The 26,697-nt window shown below is 42.1% G+C and overlaps 1 protein-coding gene across 1 annotated transcript in view; it reads right to left on the bottom strand.

Moving 5' to 3' along the window:
• Positions 1-773: 773 nt before the first annotated feature.
• The window catches only part of si:dkey-49n23.1 (semaphorin-3D), a 111,431-nt gene continuing 85,507 nt past the window's right edge, over positions 774-26,697 (bottom strand). The window contains exons 5-18 of the mRNA XM_028574775.1: positions 26,420-26,539; positions 25,739-25,829; positions 24,231-24,359; positions 23,602-23,744; positions 21,733-21,847; positions 19,552-19,621; positions 18,646-18,790; positions 13,265-13,487; positions 11,498-11,586; positions 8,587-8,628; positions 8,205-8,362; positions 4,726-4,790; positions 3,556-3,713; positions 774-2,742 (exon numbers count right to left, since the gene is read on the bottom strand). Coding sequence (XP_028430576.1) covers positions 2,248-2,742; positions 3,556-3,713; positions 4,726-4,790; positions 8,205-8,362; positions 8,587-8,628; positions 11,498-11,586; positions 13,265-13,487; positions 18,646-18,790; positions 19,552-19,621; positions 21,733-21,847; positions 23,602-23,744; positions 24,231-24,359; positions 25,739-25,829; positions 26,420-26,539 — 2,043 coding nt within the window. The 3' untranslated portion in view covers positions 774-2,247. The remainder of the gene's footprint in view (positions 2,743-3,555; positions 3,714-4,725; positions 4,791-8,204; positions 8,363-8,586; positions 8,629-11,497; positions 11,587-13,264; positions 13,488-18,645; positions 18,791-19,551; positions 19,622-21,732; positions 21,848-23,601; positions 23,745-24,230; positions 24,360-25,738; positions 25,830-26,419; positions 26,540-26,697) is intronic.

Genomic DNA, 26,697 nt, shown 5'->3' with positions numbered 1-26,697 from the left:
CTTTCTTTGAGACTGTGGTCCCAGCTCTCTTCAGGTCATTGACCAGGTCCTGCCGTGTAGTTCTGGGCTGATCCCTCACCTTCCTCATGATCATTGATGCCCCACGAGGTGAGATCTTGCATGGAGCCCCAGACCGAGGTAGATTGACCGTCATCTTGAACTTCTTCCATTTTGTAATAATTGCTCCAACAGTTGTTGCCTTCTCACCAAGCTGCTTGCCTATTGTCCTGTAGCCCATCCCAACCTTGTGCAGGTCTACAATTTTATCCCTGATGTCCTTACACAGCTCTCTGGTCTTGGCCATTGTGGAGAGGTTGGAGTCTGTTTGATTGAGTGTGTGGACAGGTGTCTTTTATACAGGTAACAAGTTCAAACAGGTGCAGTTAATACAGGTAATGAGTGGAGAAAAGGAAAACAGGTCTGTGAGAGCCGGAATTCTTACTAGTTGGTAGGTGATCAAATACTTATGTCATGCAATAAAATGCAAATTAATTATTTAAAAATCATACAATGTGATTTTTTGGATTTTTGTTTTAGATTCCGTCTCTCACAGTTGAAGTGTACCTATGATAAAAAATGACAGACCTCTACATGCTTTGTAAGTAGGAAAACCTGCAAAATTGGCAGTGTATCAAATACTTGTTCTCCACACTGTATAACCATAGCAAACCCTTCCTATGGTTGTCTCTGTTCCATACAACACTCTTATATTACAAATGTGTGTTATGCAAGTGACAACAAATTAAAACCTCAAAATGTTTTCATTGTATAATTTTTATTTTACAACAGTTTGTGGCTTATTCACATACAGTAACTTAACACAATTTAATTTCTTGATCTCAAAGCTTATTAAAGTTAAAGGAAAGTTTTAAAAAAGTGTTCATTTTGCTTATGAGAAACACACGTTTATATAAACACAAAGAAAAAGTACTAAAATTCTAAAAATACAAACTATCAAAAAAAGGTCCGTTTCTTGTGTGCGTGTCCACTGAGGCCTATCCATGAAGTAGATCTTATCTGTGTAGATCAGCATTACGTCTCAGAATAAACATAAATACATGTGAAACATTATATGTTTAAACACAGTTAAATGTGTTGCAGTGAATCAGGCAAACACTTCCCTTGTTAAGTCTTCTGTCATTAACTTATACTCTATATATAGTATACATATTTCTTTATTTTTTTTTATTTATCCTTTATTTTACCAGGTGATGTCCCATTGAGATAATCAAATCTCTTTTACAAGGGAGCCCTGGAGCAACAGTAACAGTTTCTGTCTGCGTCATGCGTGATACATGTTCCTCTGTACGTCAGTCAGATGTGTGGTGCCATTTTGCATGGGGATGCAGTGGGATGCAACTAACGATTATATTCATTGTGGATTAATCTGTAGATTATTGTTGTTACTGTTTGGTCTCTAAAATGTCAGAAACTGTTAAAAAATGTGGCTCAATGTTTCCCCAAAAGCCCAGGATGGCATCCTCAAATGTCTTGTTTTGTCCACAACTCAAAGAAATTCAGTTTACTTTCACAGAGGAGAGAAGAAACTAGAACAATATTCACATTTAACAAGCTGACATCAGAAAATTTGGACTCAAACCGATTGTCAAAATAGTTAGCGAATAAATCTTTGCAGCTTTACTAAATAGATATGTTGGATAGAAAAAGGGACAAAAAGGGAGTGTTGAAGTGTAGATATTTGTTAATCGATAAATAAGTGCCACAATAAATGGTAGCTTGTAATTGACAGTTTATAAAATTACATTATGTAAACTGAAATATGATCAGATGCATTTCTTCTCTAATAACCATGTTTACTTGTTTCTGTTCTGATGGACCGATATTACAAGATATGGTCTTGTAAACTGTCAGTTCCATGTGACCGCTCTTCATGTGACCCCCTAATTTCGTAGAATATCATACGAATTGTTGTGCATAACTTTTTGTTTGTTATCATATGAACCTGTTCATGAGTTGACCTGCACATTTGGGATTCTGAGTTGTCACGACCTTGTTTATCAAAAAAGTCTTTACGCCAAATTCTGTCAAAAATATTCAGGGTGAGGATATATATATATATATATATATATATGTCTTTTTAATTACTAACAGTCTTTAATAGTAAATATGGCTGGTGTCACGCTAGCAGTTTGAGCTTTATTTGCTAAAAACAAACAAAAAAACCTTTCCATGTCCTCTACATGTACAGGATCTGTAGTCCATGAGCAGTCTCTGTTCTCCAGGCGACTAGAGGGGAATCTCCGGGGGATTGTTCCGCCTCACCCGGGCTTTCCTGCTCTCCTGTTTCAGCTTCAGGGTGCGGAGCTTCTGCTGCCGGCGTTTCTCGCGGTACCACAGCTGCTCGCAGTACTCGTCCACACTCAGGCTGTTGGTCCCCACCATGTGCAGGTCTTTGTAGCTCTTTAGAGGAAGCCACGAGTTCCTGTGTCCCGGCACCGGAGGTTGAAGGGGCACCGACTGGCCGAGAAACCCGGCGACCCCAGCTGGGCTGATCCTCCCGAGGCTGCCTGGGCCCGGGTGGATCGGGCTGTGGTTCTGCTGGTAGCGGGTCGGCTGGAGGCTGTGGTTGGGGATAATGTGAATGCGGTATCTGGCCAGTACCTGGCTGTAGGAGTGCTCGTGGCTGGCGCAGGTGTAGAGGCCTGAGTCAGCCAGCTCCAGGCGTTGAACTAGCAAACCCCGCTTCATGTGAAGGATGCGGTCATCATCGCTCTGACGGAGCTGAGAGAGAGACAGAGAGGAGACAAACAGACAGACGGACAGACGAGAGGATGATGTTAACGTTGACAGTTGAGATAGAGTTGAATGAAACACATTAAGGTGATCGCACCATTGACCAACAAAAACCTGGTCTAAAGTCAATAGCGCATCATTTCATTGTTATTTTAACAGCAAATTAGTAAAATGCATCACCCACACATCAGCCACACCCTCCAAAGCCACACCCTCCAGCAAAACTCCCTTTTCTTTTCCCAGAGTGGTGTCCCTCTCTTATACATATTTAAGTCCATTTAACTCCTTGTGGCCTGCACACAAAGAATCATACGGATATTTGTATAGGTGAACCTGCTCGGCCAGTGTTCCCAGCTGACCATGATGAAATCGAACGTGCAGCGTGCGTCAAGTCACCAAAATTCAAAGAAGATGAACTTGTCAAATTGGAAAATGTTTAGGGATGCACCGAATCCAGATTTTTGGATTTCCCATCCTCAGTCCATTAACACAGTAAAGACATTAATGAAGTAAACAACAAACAAACAACACTTTTTCTGCTCACGAGTTCCATTTTCACTTTCTCACAGCCTGCTGCATTGAACGCTCCACCTACGTAAACACCTTCTCGTAATCAACGGCGGCGTCATTACGTCGGAGGGCGTAGTGCAAGCGTAGGGTTCGGCAGAAACCGAAACACGTCAAAAAGCCCAATAATCGGCCGAATATAAGCCGGATCTTGGATTCGGTGCATCACTGAAAATATTTGAATTATACCTTGTTTGCTGAGAGAATCTGGTAGGAAAATGTTTTGTCTCTCACCTCTGTGCTTCCCTGCGTCTGACTGAGCGCTTGCTGCTGGCTCTCTGTGTGCTGCAGCGTCCACCTGAGCTCAGCTTGCGGAGACCGAGGAACACACTCCAGGAAGGTGGAGTTTCCCTCCACACCGTACACCGACTTCACCTCCACGGACTCCGAATCTGACGGGGCAACGGGAGAAAATAAACAGAAATACACTCAGCATATCGAGGGTTTATATGCCAAGAAAAAGAGAGAAAAAGAAAGTAACCTCTTCAGTATTTTCTGTATGCTCAATGTGAATTGGAAAACCAACAGATTATAATAAAGGCAATTCTCAGAAGCAGAAAAGAGTTCATTGCCACAATAAATTACAATTATGTGCAATTTGCCTTGGTTGGAAATTATTTATTTCATAAACAATTATAGACACAAAATAACTGCTGCATAAGGAAAAAGGGGGGTTGTCAGTGTATCACCTTTAAAACAAAAATGAGCACAGACTCAAGCAGATTAAGAGAATTCTGACATTTTATAGAAACATTTACATGAACATTGTATGTGGGAAGTAAAGAAAACTGCAGTGACTCAGTTCCACCCCTAGAGTGCGCCCTACACCTGCCTGCAGAACAGAACAGTAATAAAAGATATTTTCCTGTACTATATTCTAAGTCAATACTGTATATTGTTTTAGTTTTTTGGTTGTCCAGCAATATTGAATGCCTTGTTTTGCAAAAAATAAAGTATGAAAATGTGGAAAACAAAGACACTCATTCTTTCAAAATGAATGCCAGTACAATGATAGTAGTACACATTTTAAAGTGCGGCTCTGTTGAAATGACAGAGGGGACGTTTAGTGTCCAAACTCCATAAAACAAGGACAAGAAGCGAAGGAAGCAAGTTCCTTACAGATGTTTTAATCACATGTACGTATGTCAGTTTATAAAATCAGGTTGTGTGCACTTCCAAGTTTTTTGCTCACTGACAAAAATGAAACAAAGATTCATGCAGATCTCTTATGAAGCCACTAGCATTTTACATACACTTCAACATGCGTAATCAATCACAGAGTGTGTATGTAAGTGGGAATCCTCTGTTTCTAAGTACCAAGTTGGTCGTCCGTTATGTAACTGATGACAGGAAGACATTTCAAACAGAGACAGTTTATTCACATCAGACGGCGGAAATCCTTACCGTCGTCTGTGATTGGACACTGACTCCAGGGGTCTCCGTACTTTACATCCTGTCTCCGCGCCCGCCTGAGACACACACACACACACACACACACACACACACACACTTAGAATATGTCTGTAACGTCAGAGCTTGCAACTGTATGTATTATGCACTTTTTTTAAATGACTTTTAGGGCTGTCAATCGATTCAAATATTTAATTGCGATTAATCGCATGATTGTCCATAGTAAACTTGTGATGAATCACAATTAATTGCACATTTTTCTATCCGTTTAAAATTTACTTAAGGGATACTTTTCCAGTTTTTAATGCTCAGGTGGTATTTGAGACTGGACGTACTCCGGTGATAACTCAATTCAAATTGACCGAACATGCAGATAACTTTAGACTTCCATCTGGAAGGGCTTTGGAACTCAACTTGCCATTCAAAAGACCCTTTCCTTTATCCATTTCTACTCAAGGAGCTTCAGGCAAAAGTGGCCCAAATCTGATTTTGTTGGGGTCAAGTGACCATGTCAGACTTCTTCAGAAGTAGGGTTAACACTCAAATCTAGCCCAGATCAGATTTTTTACTAATGAGATTTAGGCCACTTCCATATGTGGTTCTGAATCAGACCCAGGTCTGATTTTTTTTCAATGTGGCAGCAGTGTGAACAACCAAGGCAGATTTGAGGCAACTTTTACATCAATCTACATCGACATTTGTCACAATTATGCGCAGGCCAATTTGGCTCTCTTTTTCTTCATTCTTCTCCTCCTCAGCACCTGCTTATTAATGATACAGCTACCATTACACAAATATTTTGAAATAAAAGAGAAAATGCTTACTTCCTCCATAACCTCCCTAACTTTAGTGCAACAGCGTGCTGTGTCTGATGTCATTGTTATTGGTCTTTTGGGCATGCGGCTCAGTTTGAAACTGATAACAGTTCACACTGGAATCTGATATAGGCCACGTTTTAAAAAGGTAATAAACAAAAAATGTTATCTGAGCAAAAAATCCCAATTCAGCATTAAGACTTGCGGTGTGAATGTAGCCTTTGTTTCTGCTAGCCGTCCACAACGTTAATGCTGCACCGCTTCCTGATTTCCCAGGAGGCCCAGAACTTCAGGAAGTTCATGCGGTTAGTTTTGATATGGTCAGTACTGACGCGTCACATGTTTGTAGACGCTGATTTAACCCAGTATGGCAGGTGTGTGGAGAGACTCATTGATGGATTTGTTAAGGAAGAGAAAAAGGAGAAGCTGGAAGCTTCATGTGGGCGAGACACACGAGAGCTGCAAACCACACGCTGAAAAGGAAGATACTATTTGAAAGAACGTTTTGTTTTCCCCGCAATACGACTTTTTGTAAATACACCTTTTTAGAACCTGAACTACAACACAGAGAGTGGGCTCGCGGCTTCCTGACTGACTGGGTGAGTCAGTTTAACACTGCACAATCTCTCTTATGTAGGAACATATACACTCATCCAGGCCAGTTTAGGTCTCCCTCTCACGTTAAATGCAAATTACGCAACACACAAGGAGAGGAGCCAATACCGGTAACGTTACGCACCCAGGTTAGCTTTAACGTACATGCAACCTTTTGTTTTAATCTATTTAATAATTATTCTCTTATTTCCTGTCTGGATTGCACGATGACGTACGAAAAACATGCTAAAAATGTTAACAATACATGCTAGAGTCTGTGAGAGCAGACAGTGGACTCATCAGTTAAACCCTAGCTGACAGATAATGACGTTTGCCTTTAGATAAAGTTGTTTTAAACAGCATTAAATCCTCCTCCTCGCTGTTGTTTCTGGGTTTGTGCCGGCTCCTCAGGGGTGAAAATATGAAGTGACTGTGATTATGAATGAGGACACACGGAGCAAGAGCAGGCTAGGTAAATACAGCGTGTTGTTTCAACCTTGGTAAAGAGTGTTGTCACGCCTCCGTCTCCTTCTAACTCGACCTATCTGTCGTTTTAATGACCCTGCTTCCCTTCTCTTCACCCACTGCTTTCTTTGCTTTGCAACTGTTGCATCTGAAGGTCTCTCTGCCCCTTTATTTCCATCCTTTCCTTCACCGACTCTCGCTCTCACCATAAGTCTACGTGACAGTATTGTTAACCCTCCCTTCATTCTGCTCTCTCTCGCCCTTCAGAAGATGTCACGTTTATTTCTGTTTCCTTCCCTTGCTCTTCTCTCTCTCTCTCTCAAACACTCAAAGACATCAAATCCAACCCAATTTTAAAAAACAAACTGATTAAAATGCATACAAACTGATTTTTTTATCTAGTTTATTTCGGTCTCTTTCCTTTCCTCTCTCTATAAATGTTTGGGGAAACACTCAGAGACATAAAAATCCAACCAACTTTTAAAAAACAACCTGAATGAAATGCATAGTTTACTTTTTTAATCTATGATGAGATTCATGAGACTCAGGGAAATCATTTACCTAACAAAGCAAAGATAAACCTGAAACACCAGGATTTCACAAGATTTGTACCCATAAGTACATTCACATCTGCACATAAATGCATGCTTCTTGATTCTCAGTTATGCTCCACATAGTCTAGATTAACGGAAGAACATTTCCAGGATAGTCTGACGTGGTGTCGCCTGAGCACATTACTTTTCATGAGCTTGGCCAGTTGCGCTGTGTAAAGGATTCTGACAGCCAGGCTCTCATTGGCTAGCTGTTAGTCAATCAGAGTCAAACAGCTTAGCTTGTTGAATATTAATGAGAACGGGCACAAATCGAGCTGAGTCTTCCTGCAGGCTTTCTATACAATGCTAGAATGGCTCGAAACAAGGTAACCAAGGCATTTTTTCCACACAAAAAATGTTACAGAGTCCATGGTAGAACTTCAGACATTACCACAAAGTAATTAAATACGTGTGGCAGGGCACCTTTAAGATTGACAAAGAATCTGTTTACGCCATTTCCTCTCTAACTGGGACTGATTGGTGGGATTGCTGTGGACGAAGTACACACGGTGATTCACTGGTAAGAGCCAATGAGGTTTAACCATGTATCAGCTCATTTAAATAGCTCAGGTTACCGTATTGTGTCAACAGTTCACCTCATTTAATATTGTATGTGGCGTTTTCTTTTGCGGGGTGCAAATGTTCCACCAAAACAAGTTCCTTCCCGAGACTATTTAGCAAAGCCACAGTCGCTGCGTCCGGAGCTTAGCGCTGCCAAAGACGATTGTGATTGGTTCAAAGAAATGCATATGCGAGGCATATCTGAAAGCCTAACTTGTCTTTGCCTCTGAATTCGTTGTTTTTCAAAAATTTCATATCAGTATTGGCAGTATGAGTGAGAAACTATCACAACTTGGTATCAGCTTGACAGCATTTTTATATAAATATAATAACACATCTATTTGCTGCCCGCTGCACGTGATGACAAAGCCCTTCAGGGACGCTACACTGCAGATTAAATCTGTAACTCATCCTGAGTCTCCCCCTCCCTGAGCCTCATCTTTACCTCTTGCTGGTGGGGAAGAATCTGGAGCAGGTCTGACCGTCCCAGGAGCAGTAGGGGTCTCTGGCCAGGCAGCACTCGGCGCAGTCCGTCCCGTACAACTCACACCTCTGGAGCCCCAGCTGGGCCACGCCGAGCTCACTGGACACGTACAGCTGCTTCTGTGGACCGGAGGAAGAGAGTCATTACGTTTCTGTGGGTTCACCATAGCTCCTACTACTGTTACAAAAAGGGAGAGGGATCTGATTACAGTAAATCATAAAAAAGGCATTGTCGCATTTTCTTCAGTAAATAAACCAGTTTTCAGACAGGCAGACAGGCAGACAGGCAGACCGGCAGGCAGGCAGACAGACAGACAGACAGACAGATAGACAGATAGACCTACTCTCTTTGTTGACAGCTCCATGCTCAGGATGGGAGTGGGACTCTGCAGGTCAAAAAGGAGAAATGGATAATACATGATATTCATGAATGTTTATGATGATTAGGGCAAAGAAGAAGAAACGAAGAAAAATCAAGAAGGGAATCTTTTAGTAGTTTTTAAGAGTAATTGCAGTCACTTTATCGGCCTGAATTTAATTGCATTTTGCATTTCCTCACGCCAAGTTCCAAACCATTTTAGAAATCATTAAATAACAGTTTCACTAAACTGTAAAAACAAATACTGTACATACACATTTCATGAACACCAAACACTCATATGGAAATCTGTGAAAGTTGGTTTTTAAACTGCTATGGATGGCAGAATAAACCTGGAAAACACCCTGAAACACCAAACTACGCTGCCTGCGTGCAGACAACCCTGAGTTAATGTAAGGAAGATTAACACAAAACCAACTGGCCCTGCTCTTTAACAAACCTGATATTTCATCCGTGCAGGGGTTGAGGAATACCTCAGAGCTACAGTACGTTACAGAGGTCAGGGCAGCTACCGGGATTAGAGAAATCTAATGACTCTCTTTCTCAGAGGACTAAATTACCCCACAGCTCCATTTTTCTAGCTCACCGACTTGTTTCAGCGGTTCACAAAGGGAGTAAATGACCCGTGACCGCTCTGAGCTGGGGGAGGTCTACCTAAAGGAGGACACGCACGGTATGATAAAGAGCAGGAGAACAGGTATCTTCACAGTGATCTGGCTATCCTGTGTCCCGTCACGGCCAACAAACTGACCAACCATTCAAGCGCCTCCTCTCTGAAACCCAGTCAGGCTACAAAGCAGCTTCCTCTGGCTCAAACCTTCAGTGGATAGAAAGCTCAGAAATAAACCCAGCAGCCAGGGTTCAAAACATAGACCGGAGAAAAGAATGGACAGAGAATCTGGTTCGGCAAAGTGATGCAAAATATACCATATAGAAAAAGTTTTGGACAGTCAGTTTTTTCCATTCGAGCATCATTGTGATTGGTTTAGAGCCATGCAAACAACCCAGAACGTTTCTCCTATGCCAGAATGTATGTGCGGTTTAGCCAGACCTTACTCCGCAGCGCTGTGGAGATAGAGCTGACAATGCGAGACTACAGTACAGCCGATGTCAGCTGCTTTGCACATGTCCCTGTTTGTGTGCACGGCTGGTGGAAATTGTTAAGTTCCTGTTTTAATCTCAGTCATAAGTAAACAGACAACGTGCGTCTGGTATCCTGTTTGTTTGTGGCTGTTTTTAACGTGTTTTCTGTCTTTCTTCCTTTCTTCCTTCCCTTCACCTGTGCTCGCTTTCTTATTTCCTCATGTAGTTTGGTTTTTCCTTTTTTCCTCTCACATCTCGTCCACATGCTCTCCTCTATTTCTGTCTCTTCTGTTTTTGTCCCACCGTATTCCTCTTTCTACCCTCCTCATCCCTATTAGCTTATTTACATAGAGGACCTTGGGAAATATGTGCCCTACTATCTGTTTTTCTCTTTAGTGGAGTCATTCCAGACAAATATGTTCCACTGGAAACATGCAAGGCCTCACGCAGCACATCGCATCGACGCAGGGCTGGCAGATAGGCAGCAGGAGACACCAAAACAAGCTCCGGGATTTTAGCCATAAAAGTCCTGTGCAGCTACGTGTCCGTGTGTGTGTGTTTGTCTGTGCAATGAGACCTTTAGGGTTCTGTGGGACTGATGTGAGAAGAAACAAACTGCCTGACTGAAAGTGTTATGATTCAGGTAAAGCAGGTGTTGACTCATAAATATTCTCACTCCCAACTCGTAAGAAACCGCCACATTCCTGAGTGCCATGTCTAATGCAAGTTTGTTGCATGAAGAAAGTTGTCAAAAAAGAGATAGACAGAGAGATAGATAGAGAGAGAGAGAGAGATAAATAGATGGATAGATGCATAGGTGGAGTGGCAATCTGGCAGTTCTGGCAAATGGGCCGATTTGGGCCATTGGAAAAAAAATATGGCAGCACTGGCGTTTTACACCAGTTTGAGAAAAATATGCAAGAATGTACAGCTGCAGCCTGGAGCCTCATGTCTGGGGCCAACGGGCTTCTACTTTTTAAAATAAAAGCTTACGTCTGCTCCGCTACGTCTTTGTACTTTGGTGTTTTGGGTGTTTAAGTAATAAATTGTTTGAAATATGAAAGCATTTCCATTCTATTCTAAGATGGTGCCATGGTAGTTGGAAGGTGTTATGAATTGCTTCAGTGTGTGTACTATGTAATTATGAAAGCCTGTAAGTGCGCCTCATGCTGCTGCTGCCATGATCTCACGAAAGTCTGGTTTTTGCAAATATAAAAGCAAATAATGTCACCGTCTGAAATTGGGCCGGAAAGGGACAGAATGGCCAGGGCCGAATGTTTGTCCCAGTCCACCCCTGGATAGATGGGTAGATAGATAGATAGATAGATAGATAGATAGATAGATAGATAGATCATGTGCAAGATTGTGTGGATGTATCCACGATATATCCAGATGCATACGGTATTTAAATAGAAGTTGGCCTATCAGTTTTAATCATTCCCATCCCTAATGTCTAATATCATTACCAGAGTGAACTCAAAACTGTATGATTTAGTTTTGCACCAATAAAACTGTAAAAATAATCATCAGAGGCCCAACATGCAGGACTATGTGGGTTTGTGGTCTGGTAACCTAATCCATATTAAACAAATTACATGGTATGCTATATATATTGACAGTTTTGTTAAATATGAACTGCAGATCTGAGAACATTAACTGTCATTTCAAGCATCTACATTAGTTTGTCCAAGTCCACGCCTGGATAGATAGATAGATAGATAGATAGATAGATAGATAGATAGATGGATAGATGGATAGATAGATATATAGAAAGATAGATTGTTGTATCTGACCTGGAAGACCGTCAGCTCCTCCAGAATGATCTCCTCCTTGTCCCAGCTGTCTTTGATGACTGAAATGGCCTTCACCACCTTCCCGTCATCTGGACAAAAAACCCAGAAAAGAACATTTACAAATATGTCGATCAAATCAATGTCAATCGGGCTCAACGGGCGGACATTGCTGGGATAAAGCCTGACATCCGGTGAGTCTCTCCCTCCCCTCTCAGAGCTCAGTGCCGCTCAGGACGGTTGTGAATGGTTTTTAAGAAACACTACAAAATAATGTACCTACACCGTGGTAACAATCTATCCACTCTGATGTACAAAACCACACAGAAAAACGGTTGATTCATTCATATTACGGCTTTTTAAGCACTCATTGTCCCATAGTATTACATTTTAAAACAACAATTTAGGAAAAATTGAATAGGGCTACACAAAGATTCAACTGCTCTGCATACTGTAAGTCACACCAACATGTCGCCAGGTCATGAAAGCCTTAACATTTGCTGTTGTCACGTGATCAATTTCCAAGTTTTTTGTCACAGCTTTTTTTTCTGGCTACAAGCATAATGTTTTTGCCAGATATCTGTCTCCTTCTTGTAAAACCTCCTCAATGCTTTTAAAGTCCGTATTTAAAGACCTCATGGAGCTGTTCTGAGAGGACCGAATGTGGAGTTAAAAGGAGCAACATTAACTGGGATCAACGTGTGCTTAAAGTGACTACTACTCAGCTCAGCGCATGACCTCGCAGTAACCTGCAGACGTTTCTAAAGCGTATTTTGTCTTCAGAGTAAGCCACGTTGACGTCAGCACGTGGCTCAGCAGCACGATGCAATAAAAAGAGGACATTATCGAGCAACAAAGGAATGATCTGCCGGACGCGAAGACGAGTCGAAGGATTCACCCAGGTCGCATGGCGTGAAAATTAGAGCACTTGAAAGAGCAGAAGGAGCATTTATCAGGCAGGTAAAGGAGCAGTTGATGGGGGGATGAAAGATGTTGGAGAGGAATCCACTTAGAGGAGATTTATGGAGCCACGGGGAGCACCTCTGGCCCCTTCGGCCTGTCACCAGCCGCTAAATAACCTTCACCATTTATCACACACACACACGCACACACACAAACAACACACACACGTTATTTACAGGGGGGATGGGGGGTTACAACCAAACAACTAAATTATCATTTCCATTACATAAATAAAGACATTTGCACCACAAATTGATGTGGAAAAAGGTCACCAGAATGCACAAAATTAAGTGTTTATGGTCAAAAGTGGAGATCTCAACTCCCCCAAAGTTACGCCCTTGAACGCACGCATGCGCGCGCGCACACACACACACACACACACACACACACACACACACACACACACACACACACACACACACACACACACACACACACACACACACACACACACACACAGTCAGAAGTGTAGCTTTGGGAATAAAACCGTAAACCTCTCCGTGTTTAACTTCTCACCTCTAAAGAGATAATGAATGCATGAATGCAGGATGTTTGCACACAATCGATGAACACATGAACCACACTCCTTAATGGGTTAGTGTTAAAATGTGTGAAAAGATGCTTTAACTTATTATTTTATCATGAGAATCCAGCTGCTGTTCAAGGTAAGATCTACTGTCCAGCACCTTGTGTTTATCGTCTGGATTGCGCATGCTTTTGTAAAGCTATTTGTATAACTTTTCGTTTGACCTTTTAACCTGCATTCACGCAGCCTGCGTCAGGTTAAATCCCTCTCTTCCTCCTCACCTGTGCCTAGGTGTAAGACATCGTATGGTCCGTCCTCGGCATCCACCCTGTCCACGACGACCCTCTTTAACATGTAGGGCGCGTTGACCCGGGTCAGGATGGGTCTGCCGCCCACCGGCAGGACGGGTTCCCACATGAGCTGGTGCTGCCGCATGAAGCTCACCACCTCGTCTGGGAAGTCCTTGGTGGACTTGTGGAGAGCATCATACGTCTCGCTGGGACACTGGGGGACAAGTCAGAGAAATATTCTGAGTCAAAAAGTCAATGTGTCTGAAGAAATCAGTGGTAAAGGTTTAGAGTTACACTTAAAGTATCAATCAATAAATCAATCAATCAATCAATCAATCAATCAATCAATCAATCAATCAATCTTTATTCATATAGCGCTTTTCATACATGTAAAAGTGCTACAAAATACTCACCACACACACACACACACACACACACACACACAAAACTGGAACCGAGCTGAGGAAACGCCATCATAAATGAGCAAACACCAGAAGGCATGACACTTGAAAAACCAAAAAGATACTTAAATATATAAATAAATAAATAAATAAAAGCTCTAAACAGTGGCTAATGAGTACATAACCCGTAGATTGTTAAAAACAATTAAAAAAAACAAAAAATATGCATGTGCAAACCACACATGAATAAATAAATGAAAAATAGACCATTAGCAGATAGATACAGAAGAGAGATAAGTAAGTTGTTGTCACAAAATGCACAATTGCAGCAGTTGACCTAGAAGTTTAGGTCAGTTGTCTTCTCCCAGCAACAGAACAGTTCTGTTAGCTTACTTCTTGGTTTTTAAGATTTAAAAAAGGAGGTTAACCATTATTTTGTTATGGCAGGAGGTGCAGTGCACAAACTTATGCTTTATGCGGATGATATATTACTTTTTGTGTCCGAACCTGGCAGATCAATACCCTGTCTAGTCAGGATCAGTCAGTACATATACACGTACACCAATATTCCACTATTATTCCGAATATGACAATATTCTGAATTTGATACGAGTCATGTAAACAGCATATTCAGGTTGGACATGCAGAATAAGGCCTTTTTCCAAATATAGCATTTTCCGATAAAGACATGTGATATTCCGGTATTATTCTGGTTTTAGAAACATTCTTTTACATACAGTGCATTCAGAATATGCGTCTCAACCAGGGTTTTTACCGCAGTTTACAGCCTCTTGCCTGTTTGTGGCTTACGGTTAGCTCTGTGCGTTGCTATGGTTGCTATGGTTGCTGTAAACAAACCAACCAGCTGACTGTTTAGCAGGCTGCAGACCAGATAAGAAGGAGAAACACAGCTACTTTTGAACATTATCAAAGACTTGGATAGGTTTTTGGATTGGCGCATACATCGCTACGCCGACCTTTTCAAGAAGCTGGTTGAAGGAATGAAAGAGTGAGGTTGTATTCGCACGGTCCGACAAGTCCTCCATCTCTGGTAAACTTTAAAAAAAATAATATTTTGCACTGCTGCATGTGAATGGGATTATTAGTGGAATATTCACATTTATTAGCTGTGGAAACAACTTAGTCGGAATATCGTCTTTTTCGGAAAAAGGGCAAAACCCAGAATATTATAAGTGTTTTATGTTCACACTAAAGTATAACTTGTGACCAGGAGCCGCATCTCGATATTAGTTTGTTTTAAAAGGGTGCCAAACCATAAAGGTTGGGAACTACTGCACATTATGCAAAGAAGGAAAACCAATGATGACGTGATAGAAGGATTTGGGATTTTTAAATGTGAGTTGAAGTTTCATGACTTTGAAAACATTTAGCATGGTTAACTCTCCAATATTGCCAGGATTTCTTTTTTTATTATTTAAGGTGCAAAATCATACATATCCATGCAGCGAAAACGCTGTCAATCATCTTCACCATGAGTTAAAAACTATGCTAGATGTATGAGATTTTTTAAATGTGTATCACCAACACTAAAAGTACTTTTATTTAAATAGAGTCTGGTAAGCTTGGCGATGGTGAATTTGGGGCTGTTTAACGTTAAACAAAAAGGATCTTACTCTTGAACAAAAAGGTCTATCTCTGTAGGGATCCTTTCCATAATGTAGTCAGACACTTAGAATAATAATCCGAAGCTGTTAGCAACAAAAAGAGAACTTTCAGTGGACACTACAGGGGCACAATTGCCCCATTACATTGCAGCTTAATACTGGAAAATGTTGTTCCCGTCAGTCACTTAAACACAAAAACATGGGAAAATAGGGTCCAGGTTGAAAAAATTATCCTTTAACTATACTCCCACTTACACACTTAAAACAGAGACAGACTGAGACAGAATCATGTTATCTTGAAATACTACAAAATGAGAAATAAAAAAACAGTGAAGAAGCAGCGCATGAACAGATGGCACACAGGAGGAAAGGAGAGTAATGTAAGGGAGGATAAGAAAAAGAAATGCCTTGTAGACTGTGTCAAACTACATGGTGATTTGTAGAGAAAGTCAGAAGTTTCCCATAAGGAGAGGATTGTAAGAGAAAGGTGCAAAGAGAAAAAAAATGGAAAGCAGGAGAAATAGATATGCTGAAGATTGATGAACGCATTCTCATGAACCGGTTCGTATGATATGAAAACGTATGTACAACAACTTATTATATCCTACAAACCGGTAACAAGACAATTAAGTTTAGCGGTATTTACAGTTAAATTTAGCCGACAAAAAGGTGACCATCATGGGAGACGACAGTTTAAACATCACAACGACTAGTTAAGTTAAGAAGAACGATGTGGTTCGGGTTAAAACATCAGCCCCCTTAAGTAGTACTCCTGGGACATGAACACCTGTTTCCTGGGTGAAAGTCTTGTGTTTTCTCCTTAACTTCTTCAGGACATGAACACCTGTTTCCTGGGTGAAAGTCTTGTGTTTTCTCCTTATCTTCTTCAGGACATGAACACCTGTTTCCTGGGTGAAAGTCTTGTGTTTTCTCCTTATCTTCTTCAGGACATGAACACCTGTTTCCTGGGTGAAAGTCTTGTGTTTTCTCCTTATCTTCTTCAGGACATGAACACCTGTTTCCTGGGTGAAAGTCTTGTGTTTTCTCCTTAACTTCTTCAGGACATGAACACCTGTTTCCTGGGTGAAAGTCTTGTGTTTTCTCCTTATCTTCTTCAGGACATGAACACCTGTTTCCTGGGTGAAAGTCTTGTGTTTTCTCCTTATCTTCTTCAGGACATGAACACCTGTTTCCTGGGTGAAAGTCTTGTGTTTTCTCCTTAACTTCTTCAGGACATGAACACCTGTTTCCTGGGTGAAAATCTTGTGTTTTCTCCTTATCTTCTTCAGGACATGAACACCTGTTTCCTGGGTGAAAGTCTTGTGTTTTCTCCTTAACTTCTTCAGGACATGAACACCTGTTTCCTGGGTGAAAGTCTTATGTTTTCTCCTTTACTTCTTCTGGGACATGAACTCTGCTCCCCGGCTGGAAAGCCCTGTGTTTTAGGAGCCAAACATCCCCCCCAACCTCCTCCCTACGAGGATCGTCACGCCCTTATACAACAGCACTCAATGTACTGCTGACAGTAATCAATACGTGGAAAACATACCATTTTTCCCAGCTTTACTTTTCGTAGCTATATTATGTACAAATGGTTCATGAGAACAGCCTGACCGGATGGAAGAAACGCGCAGCAAAGTGAAATTAGTTGAATTGGAGAATATTTTGGACGAGTCAACAACATGGAAGCCATTATTTTGTGTGCAGTGATCGGAGGTTGTGACCACACACACACACACACACACACACACACACACACACACACACACACACACACACACACACACACACACACACACACACACACACACACACACACACACACACACACACACACACACACACGTGGCTGACCTCGTCTGCAGTCAGCCTTGTGGTACAGCAGCGCTCCACGCAGCAGTGAATTCCCCAGCAGGGAGAACGAAATAACACCTGACCCACTCAAACCCTAAAACCTCGGCCTTCCTGACAGGTTGAAGCTTCCCAGAGGAGTTCGCTGGCGAGGTGTTCAATCACCGGGGGGGAGGAGGGGGGGGTACACCTTCTCACAGCTCCATCAGCATGTTTTAATTACGTGCGTTCTGTGTGTTCGGAGTCTGATCCCACAGGAAATACTAGGCTCTTCACACAAACATAAATACCGTCCCGTCTTTACTAAATTTACTATTTAAAGAGTTAATGGCCGTGAACTTTAACAAGCAAGTGACCAACACCATACCATATCCTTGAAGGGGCAGTCACACAAATTACAAAACCACAGATGTTGTTATGTGTCCCTTGCACAGAGTTTGAGAGTTTTGAAATATCTGCTGCAATCCTAATGCAAATAAGGTGAATAGAATTGAATTTGTGATGCTAAAACCAATAATATATACATGGACATATATATACACTGGAAAATCCATTGACCTCACTGTTAACTACTTTCATACGGTCTTTTTCTTTGGTAGAAAGTGTACCGTTTAAAGAAAAATAAACTTTTTTTTTTAAGTGAAGTCCGGGTGGAGAGGATAAATATCCCAAAACATGAGCACAATATAATCTGCATGATTTAATACCACGATGTTAGTGATAACTCGCCTTCATTAAGTCACATGTTTGATACAGCACTGTATAATTTACGCTCCTCTTTTGTTCATTCTTAGTTTTTATTTTAGTAAATTATCCTTAGTTACATAAGTCTTCCTGTCTGTTTGCTTTACTGTTGGTTGCGATGTATTTATGTGACTGTTTGCCTTATTCGTCGGCTTTATCCATCTAGGATGCTGCCTCGTATCGTCCGTCTTTATGCATGTACTGAATGTGGCTGCTGGTCCATGGTGTGTTTACCTGTTTGTCTGCTCCAATGGTTAGTTTGTATGTCTATTTTTATAGTGTTTTAACATGTGTGTCATTTCTGAAAGTCTAACCAGGGACTGCAAATCACATACGATGTAACGGTAACAATGCCTGTATGTATTGTCCCTGACAAATAAACTGATGAAATAGCTCACAAGATGTGTGTGTGTGTGTTCTCTGAGTTAGAAACTGAACTGAGCCTTTAACCAAAATTATCGTAAAATAACTAACCATAAACTCAACTAATTAAAAACGGTCAAAACCTACCTATTTGCAGGTTAATTAATAAAGAAAGTTATTTTAGCGTGTGTGTGTGTGTGTGTGTGTGTGTGTGTGTGTGTGTGTGTGTGTGTGTCTGGTTTTGGGGAGGAGGGGATGCAGCCCTTGTACTTATTAACATAGAATCTAAAAATGTTATTTTTTTTGTAATTTATGGTTGTGAAGATACTTTAGCGTGTGTGTGTTTGTGTGTGTGTGTGTGTGTGTGTGTGTGTGTGTGTGTACTTACAGTGCCTGGTCTCGGGTAGGGGATGCGGCCCTTGTACTCCACCCAGCGATAGTCCGGACCCTCTTTATGTGCAAACGGCCCGTTAAAAGCGGCGCGGATGGACGCCATGGAGTACACACACACTGCTGAGCCACGAAAGATAGAGCTGCAGGGGAAAGCAGACATGTAGAAACATATGAGGAGGAAAGGTAGGGCATTTGAAGGAGGGAGACGGGTTGAAGAGATAAGAGTAAAAGCAAAGGTATGAGAGTAAAGAAGAAGACGAAAGACGGAGGGAGTATTACAGGAAAAAAACGGAGATTAGATGCAATTTATTCACAACATACAATTAGTACTCCATATTGTGCAGGGGTAATAGGCGCTCAGAAAGATAGCAGACGGAGAATAGAAAGAGATTACAGAAAACAGTGCAAGGGAGGATAAAATAGGAGGGAAAGAAGGAAAGAAGGATGGGAGGAGAGGAAAGGAAAAAGAGGTGGGCGTGTTTTATTACATCAGGGTTACAATAACACAACCAGCTGGGCCTCTTCACCTTTTGACCCCGACACCCAGCCCACAGCTGACCTGTGACCCTCCACACCGCAGGGCGTGCACGTGCCGTCCCGGCTAAAGAGTGTGCACGTAAAGGAGGGGGAGGAGGATGTGCTCTGCCGTCCTGACTGTTTCAGGACGCTTCTTTCCATTGTGAAAGCAGACTTTACACAGACTTTTTAGGAAAGTCACAAATACTGTAGGTTTTTATGTACAGTATATGTTGTATTTTTTTCTCATGTGTTTTTAGACCAAATTTGACTGGTTACACAAAAAAAGCAATCAATGCAAGAAAACGAATACATTTTTCGTTTAAAAATAAAGATCTTGTCACACCTCTAATATATATACTGGTCTGACTGAGTCTGTTCTCACCTGGATGTACTGAAGACACCGTAGATGGTCGGGTTTTGAGGGTCCTTCGTCTCCAGAACAAAGATGTCCTCTAAAACACAAAAAACAACAACACAGTGACCGCTATAAAATGCAACATGTATAGGGCTGCACAATATGAGGAAAATGTGCGATATGCGATAACGTTGTTGAATATCGCGATAACGATATTACTCGCGATACATAAACAGATATTAAAATGCGCTCAGTTCTGCATTTCTGCCGCTTTCAGTATTCTTCTACAATATGCTTGCTGAATTTAAAACAAATAGAGTAAAAGTATTTTCAACATTCTTTTATGGACAAATTGAACATTACATTGAATATAACCACTTAAATAAACACCAAAAAAAGAATGACAGTTATCATTTTTAAGTGCAGTTTTTAAGTGATATTTTCTTTCAACTAACACAAAAAATCTGTTTTGTGTCACAATATGTTGCAGCCTTTCGCGATGTGTATATTGCGCCAGTTGATATTGCGATGACGATGAAAAAAAAATATATATATATATTGAGCAGCCCTGAACAGTCAAAAAAGTCAGTTTTATTGATTCATCGTTTAAATTGTGTGTTCCTCCTATCAGGAGTGAATGATGGTCGCTAAGCTGTAAGATGTACACAGGCAATTTGACAACCATTTAGTCTCCACTATACAGTTCATACTTGTCTTATTATCAGTTGTGAGTCATCTGTAAAACACTTTTAATGGCACTAACTTAAATAAGATAATGGGGGAAAAAACATCCGCACACTCAAGTCTGTGCAAAAATCAATCTTTCAGTCAGAGACCTTCTTCAAGACCAGAACAGGTTACACTTCCTTACGACCGCGGCTAAAAGGGATAGCGCTACGGACGCATGTTACGTTTAATTACACTTAAATCTAGGATAATATAATAATATCATTTTAGTGCTTTCACCCAGGAAATTTGTGTTCGTTCCAAACCACCTTTTCCCTAAACTTATAGATTTCTTCCTTCCAGATACCGATACCTGAACTTGCGTATCGGTCGACACCGAGTACCGATCTGATACCAGAGCGAAAGAAGAAATAATAATAAATATATATATATAATGTTTTAACAACTGTATAACCCTGTACGGATGAGATATGATTTCTTGCATTGTTATACGGCCTGACTCAGGTTAAACTCTTTGTAAAATATGAAAAAATACAGAGAATTATCGCTATAAAACTTGTTAGTCATAACAATAAAAGAATATCAATAAACTACTTTAAGGTGTATTTTTTGAGGGCCTTTAAGATATTGGATCGGTGTGTAGTTTCACATACTCGCCGATACCAATATCAAGGTTTCAGGCAGCATCGGAGGTTTTTCCTGAGCTCGGTATCGGTATATCTCTAAACGTAACTATCGTCGCTGTAGCTGTATAACTTCTAGACATTCTACACTGTTTTAGTCTATGTCGACCTTTCATTTCTGGGATTGTTCAGGTGCTGTGGGAAATTTCCCTCTTTTGGCCGGGTGTCCGTAACCTTTGTGTTGGCGTTCTAACCTCCGGTGGATTTGTGAGGACTATGGTTAACTGCTCCTCAGATCTCTGCAGGGTAAATCCAGACAGCTAGCTAGACTATCTGTCCAATCTGAGTTTTCTGTTGGACGACTAAAACTACTTTTGAACGTACACATGTTCCACCAAAACAAGTTCCTTCCCAAGGCTATTTTGCAGAGGCATTGTGGCTCCGTCCGGCGCTTAGCTCCGCCCAAGATGATTGTGATTGGTTTAAAGAAATACCAATAAACCAGACCACGTTTTTCTCCCATCCCAGAATGCTGTGTAGACTAGCCAGATATTCCTCCGCAGCGCTGTGAAGGAAGGTCTGGCAATGAGAGACTAACACTGTTGTGACCTGCCTAATGTAATAAAACAGTAAATAATAACTGTCCAAAAAAACTAATTGAGCACAAAGATTCATTCAAAGGGAGTTTACAGCTTCGTCGATTGGGCATCAAACAAGGGAGGAGAAAAGAGGAAGTTCTTGCCGTGCCAAACTTTATCCTCTTTTCAAAGTTTAGGGACAGGACGATGAAGTCAGAAAGAAAGGAGGGAGGACAACAGGACCATTATATCAAAAGGTGTCCTCCAGAGGAGTTACATGAAAGGCAGCCGGAGAGGAAGGAAGAGGAGGGGAGCGTTACCGAGCTCATCAAACTGCGTGTCGACTCCAGACGGGCCGGGGACAGAACAGACCAGCCGGGCTTTGAGGAACGTGGTCCAACGGTTGATCAGACTCCTCTTCCCTCCGACGTCATTCTGGACAGAGGAGAGAAGAGAGAGGGAAGCATGAGAGATAAAGATAGGGTGGAGGACAGTGAGAAGAAAGGGAGAGGAGAGGGAAGGGAAGCATAAAAAAGCAGACTTTTAGAAAATCACCGTCTGTTTAAATATAAAGATCCCTACAACTGTCCAACTGTCAACTACTGTATCTAAAAATATATTTAAGGTACTTCTACTTTTTTCATACTGCACTGGTTGTACTTTTCACTCCACTCCAAGATTTGAGAAATAAAACAAATAAAAAACTTATACTTAATGAGGCGTTGTCATAAATTAAACTACCCAAATGTTCATAAGAGTACAGCTGAAATTTGTAAACTATGAGTCAATAAAATGAAATATGATCGGCAACCTTTTAACAAAAACTTATAATAAGTTATTTCATGGTTCCAGCTTCTTAAAAAGGTGAGGATTTGTTGCTTTGCCTCATTACAGTTAACTAAACAGTTTGGGGGCCCTATCTTGCAAACGGTGCATTTTTTACAGCTCATTAGTAAAATGTGCCTACACTCATGAACAGTGCGAGCCTTGGCGCACACAAACAAGTATGCAAAAGATGAAAAATAAAAATATTACAATGTGAAATAGTATTATGATATGATCTGCTCGCGCGTTCTCACTTCACGCACGAGCAGATGAGTTTCTTCTCTCCTTCCTGCTTAGTAAATCCTCCATCATAACAGCAATGGTCCAAACGCGCCTGGCTTTTAAAGGGAATGGGAGATGATCTCTAATTGGTTGATTGCATGTTACACCCAAAACACACCTCTGATTAATGAAGACACTAAGTACAACCCTTTAGAACCAGGCGCCCGGCGCACAGATATTTTTTTTTCGCCGTTAAACTAGCAAAAGTGGAAGAGACGCTAAAACGTTTCAGACAGAGAGTGTACGATAAATAATGAGTTCAGTATGAACCTGACAACCTGGTCTCACGCCAGGTCGTGAAATAGTCACGTTATTTTGAGTTATTGATTTGCGTACAGGTCACGATTTTGACGTTTATTTCGTGTACGCGTGACGATTTTCGAACCTGCTCTGGGGGACGCAACAACGGGGAAATGAGGCGCCACACGCCGGCAACAACAACAGGACGGACCGCCACGGGTGGGACGCGATCCCCGGGCGGGACGCGATCCCCGGGCGGGACGCGATCCCCGGGCGGGACGCGATCCCCGGGCGGGACGCGATCCGCGGGCGCATCCCCAGGCGCAGGGGCACACAACAACATGGAAATGAAACGCCTCAACAGCAGGACGGTTGTGGTAAGGAAGAGAATAACGAGGAAAAGAACTGCAACACGCGGGACGCGACCAACCTCCCTGCGCGGACTTTCGTCTTATCAATACTACTCGCTACCGTCATCGTTCTGTGATCACAAAATATGCTTCCCATTGAAATAGATTCATTTAAAATTCGTAATCACCACGCGCATAAAAACGACATTATCGCGTCCTGTCCACGACTCAATAGATTCAATAACGTGACCATATCACCAACTGCCATGAGACCGGGCTGGAACCTGAAGAGAGATTTTTACTACTTTACTCAAACAAACGACACATGAAAGCAACATGAGTGTGTTTTGGATACAGTTGAGTTCAGTGCTGCAAAACCTTGATCATTTAATAATAAAAAAAAAAATAGCCTGCAGGAACTGGAGCCAGGTGGATTTACTGCTTGGATAAATTATCCAGCTAGTTAATAAGCAAGCTAAAGCGAGTCTATACCTTGCAGACTCGAGCCACGCGGCTGTACACCCTCTTGTCCCACTGTCCGGCCTCCACCGCCTGCTCCTTGAAGAAGAAGTAGACCTTGTCGTCGTCCGGACTGCGAGTGTCGGGAATGGAGAAGGAGCCCACAAACTCCGGCTCTGAAAGAGGGTTAGCAGTGTGGTTTCAGCTTTGTGACGAGGCATTTTCCAGCTGATCTAAGATGCTTTCTAAAGACTCGTTTTAGCTTAAGAAGGACACATTAAGCAATGCTTCATCCTTCAGTTAATCACAAACAATCAACATCAAATGTCTTTGTTTCGTCACTCCAAAAACCCAATCTGATATAAAACAGAAAAAGCGCAGGACATCTCCATATTTGAGAGGCTGAAAAACTGCATTTTCTGTTCATTTTTGCATGAAAAGTCAAGTGAATATACTTAGTTGCATTACCCCAGTGAAAGAGACACAGAATGTCAGTGAGGATGAGAGGTAAGGTTTGTGTTGTGTCTGCCTGGTAATACACCACTCAGTTCAGGATGAGAGCGTTATGAGAGAGGAGGAACAAGTAGAAAGAAAGAAAGAAAGAAAGAAAGAAAGAAAGACAGAAAAGAAATGCATGTGTGGTTCAGACTGGAGCTTCTCACCGTTGAGCCAGTTGTGATCGTACGCTTCGGTGCGGATGTAATGCTGACTGTCGCCCTGCACAGACGTACGGAAGATCGCTGCATTGGCTCCCATAAAATCTACTGACATACCTGCATAGAGTTCACCATCTAGGGAGGGAGGGAGAGAGGGGGGGGGGGGAGAGGGGAGAGAGGGAGAGAGGGAGAGAGAGGGAGGGGGGGAGAGAGAGAGATGGGGGAAAGGGAGAGAAAGAGAGAGAGGGAGGGGGAGAGAGAGGGGGGGAGAGAGATAGGGAGAGAGAGGGGGGTGAGAGGGAGGGGGGGGGAGAGAGAGATGGGGAAAGGGAGAGAAAGAGAGAGAGGGAGAGAAAGAGAGAGAGGGAGAGCGAAAGACAGAGAGAGCGGGGGAGAGGGAGAGAGGGAGAGAGGGACAGAGTGAGAGAGAGACAACGAGAGACAGAGCGAGAGGGGGGAGAGAGAGAGAGACAGAGCGACACAGAGAGAGAGAGAGGGGGGAGAGAGAGAGAGGGAGAGCGAGAGAGGGGGGGAGAGAGAAGGGGGGAGAGGGAGAGGGGGATAGAGAGAGAGAGAGGGGGGAGAGAAAGACAGACAGACAGAGAGAGAGAGAGGGGGGATAGAGAGAGAGAGGGATAGAGAGAGAGGGGGGGAGAGAGCACGAGAGAGAAAGAGGGTGAGAGAGAGAGCGAGAGAGAGAGGGGGAGGAGAAAGAAAGGCAGAAAGAAAGAAAAAAAAGGTTTAAAGATCTGGATTGTATTTTAAAGAGCCTACATGTGAATGAGCTTAAACATGTGAACTAACAGTTATCACCATTTTACTCCCCAGTTGATTACTTACAGTAGTTTACTGTATTTTGATGTTTAAATATGCAAATGAAGCATTAACTAAAGCTAACTTTTAGACAAATAGACAAAGTTGAGTCAAATAAACACCTAAATGTGTATATCGGATGAAGCAAAATAGTCCAAAAACTCCAAATTTAAAAATGTTTATGGATATTTTTGCCTCTAGTGTCTCCCTGTATTATAATTATATCTCATTTTACAATAAAAAAAAAAAACACGACCAATGTCAAACTACAACACGTGTGTTTGCTGTTGAAGGTCCAACGCCTCTTTCTCGGACTGCCGACACAACTATGAAATAAAGAAATAACTTGAAGCTGATTTTAATGGCGGTATTTATGTCCGTAAAGTGGCGTGGGACTAACAGCTGACGTCAAACGCCAGACCACCCACGCCACAGCTGGACGGACCCACGCCACAGCTGGACGGACCCACGCCACAGCTGGACGCATGCTCTGCAGCAGGAATGAGACGGACAGTGGCGGGATTGTACGCTGCAGGACATTAGTGTCACCAGAATATGAATACGGCTGTTAGAGAATGACAGAAAAATGATTTAACTGTGTGTATCCACTGCGTGTGCATGTGTGTGTATCCACTGTGTGTGTGTGTGTGTGTGTGTGTGGACACACAGAGTGCATTATGTGTGGCCTGGATGAGACCTACCAGTCAGTCGAGCGGTGAAGGGCTCCCTGGGACTGAAGGGACATTTTCCTCTGCCCGACTCCACCGTGTGAGACAACATGAACAACGGCTGCTACAGCAGGGAGAGAGAGAGAGAGAGAGAGAGAGAGAGAGAGAGAGAGAGAGAGAGAGAGAGAGAGAGAGAGAGAGAGAGAGAGAGAGAGAGGGAGAGACCACACACAAACTCAGAATGACCGTAAACAGAAGGGCAAAGAGGAAACTTACTCTCTGCTTCTTTTTGTTTCTGACGGATGTCTTCTTGTCCACGATTGTTGACCGTCAGCACACAACAAGGGACCAGTGTTGGAAGGAACGCGTTACAAAGTAATTCCACTACTTTTGCAAACGCTACGTTATGTGATTTTGTGCATTTCCTTCCAATTTATTACATCCTTTTAATGTTTAAAAAAAAATTACAAACAGGGCCAAGTGTACAGGTGTCTCTTGCCGCATTGGAAATGTCTACAGTATATTTGGACAAATGACCTGCAGTAACAATAAGAAATGCACCAACAAACAACTAAATGAGCACAGGAATTAGAGGTATTGTCAATTTCCTTTGTCACTGTCAATGTATTTCTAATTTTGCATTCCATATTAGGCTACACATAAGGTTTGGCATCTTCATATACTGAGAGAAGGGATAACTAAACATATGAATACCTCTGCGTTATGTCCTACGTGCAGGTATGTGCACTGTGGATGGAAGGCGCCGGTACCACAGGCGTAAACGTGGGTCTTATTGAATGGCTGCAACAGCCGCACGAAGTTGGCACAGTCTGTCTGAAAATTAAAACACAATCAAATATTAGAGATGGGCCGATACGGATACCAGCAACAGAAAAGCCTCCGATGCCACCTAAAATTCTGGTATCGGTATCAGAAAGTACCTTATGCACCGATCAGATACGTAATTTAGCCCCAAAGAAAACCTACTTTAA

Source organism: Perca flavescens, chromosome 4 (genome assembly GCF_004354835.1).
Source record: "Perca flavescens isolate YP-PL-M2 chromosome 4, PFLA_1.0, whole genome shotgun sequence".
NCBI classification, from domain to species: domain Eukaryota; kingdom Metazoa; phylum Chordata; class Actinopteri; order Perciformes; family Percidae; genus Perca; species Perca flavescens.
This window is presented reverse-complemented; position numbering and strand designations above follow the sequence as displayed.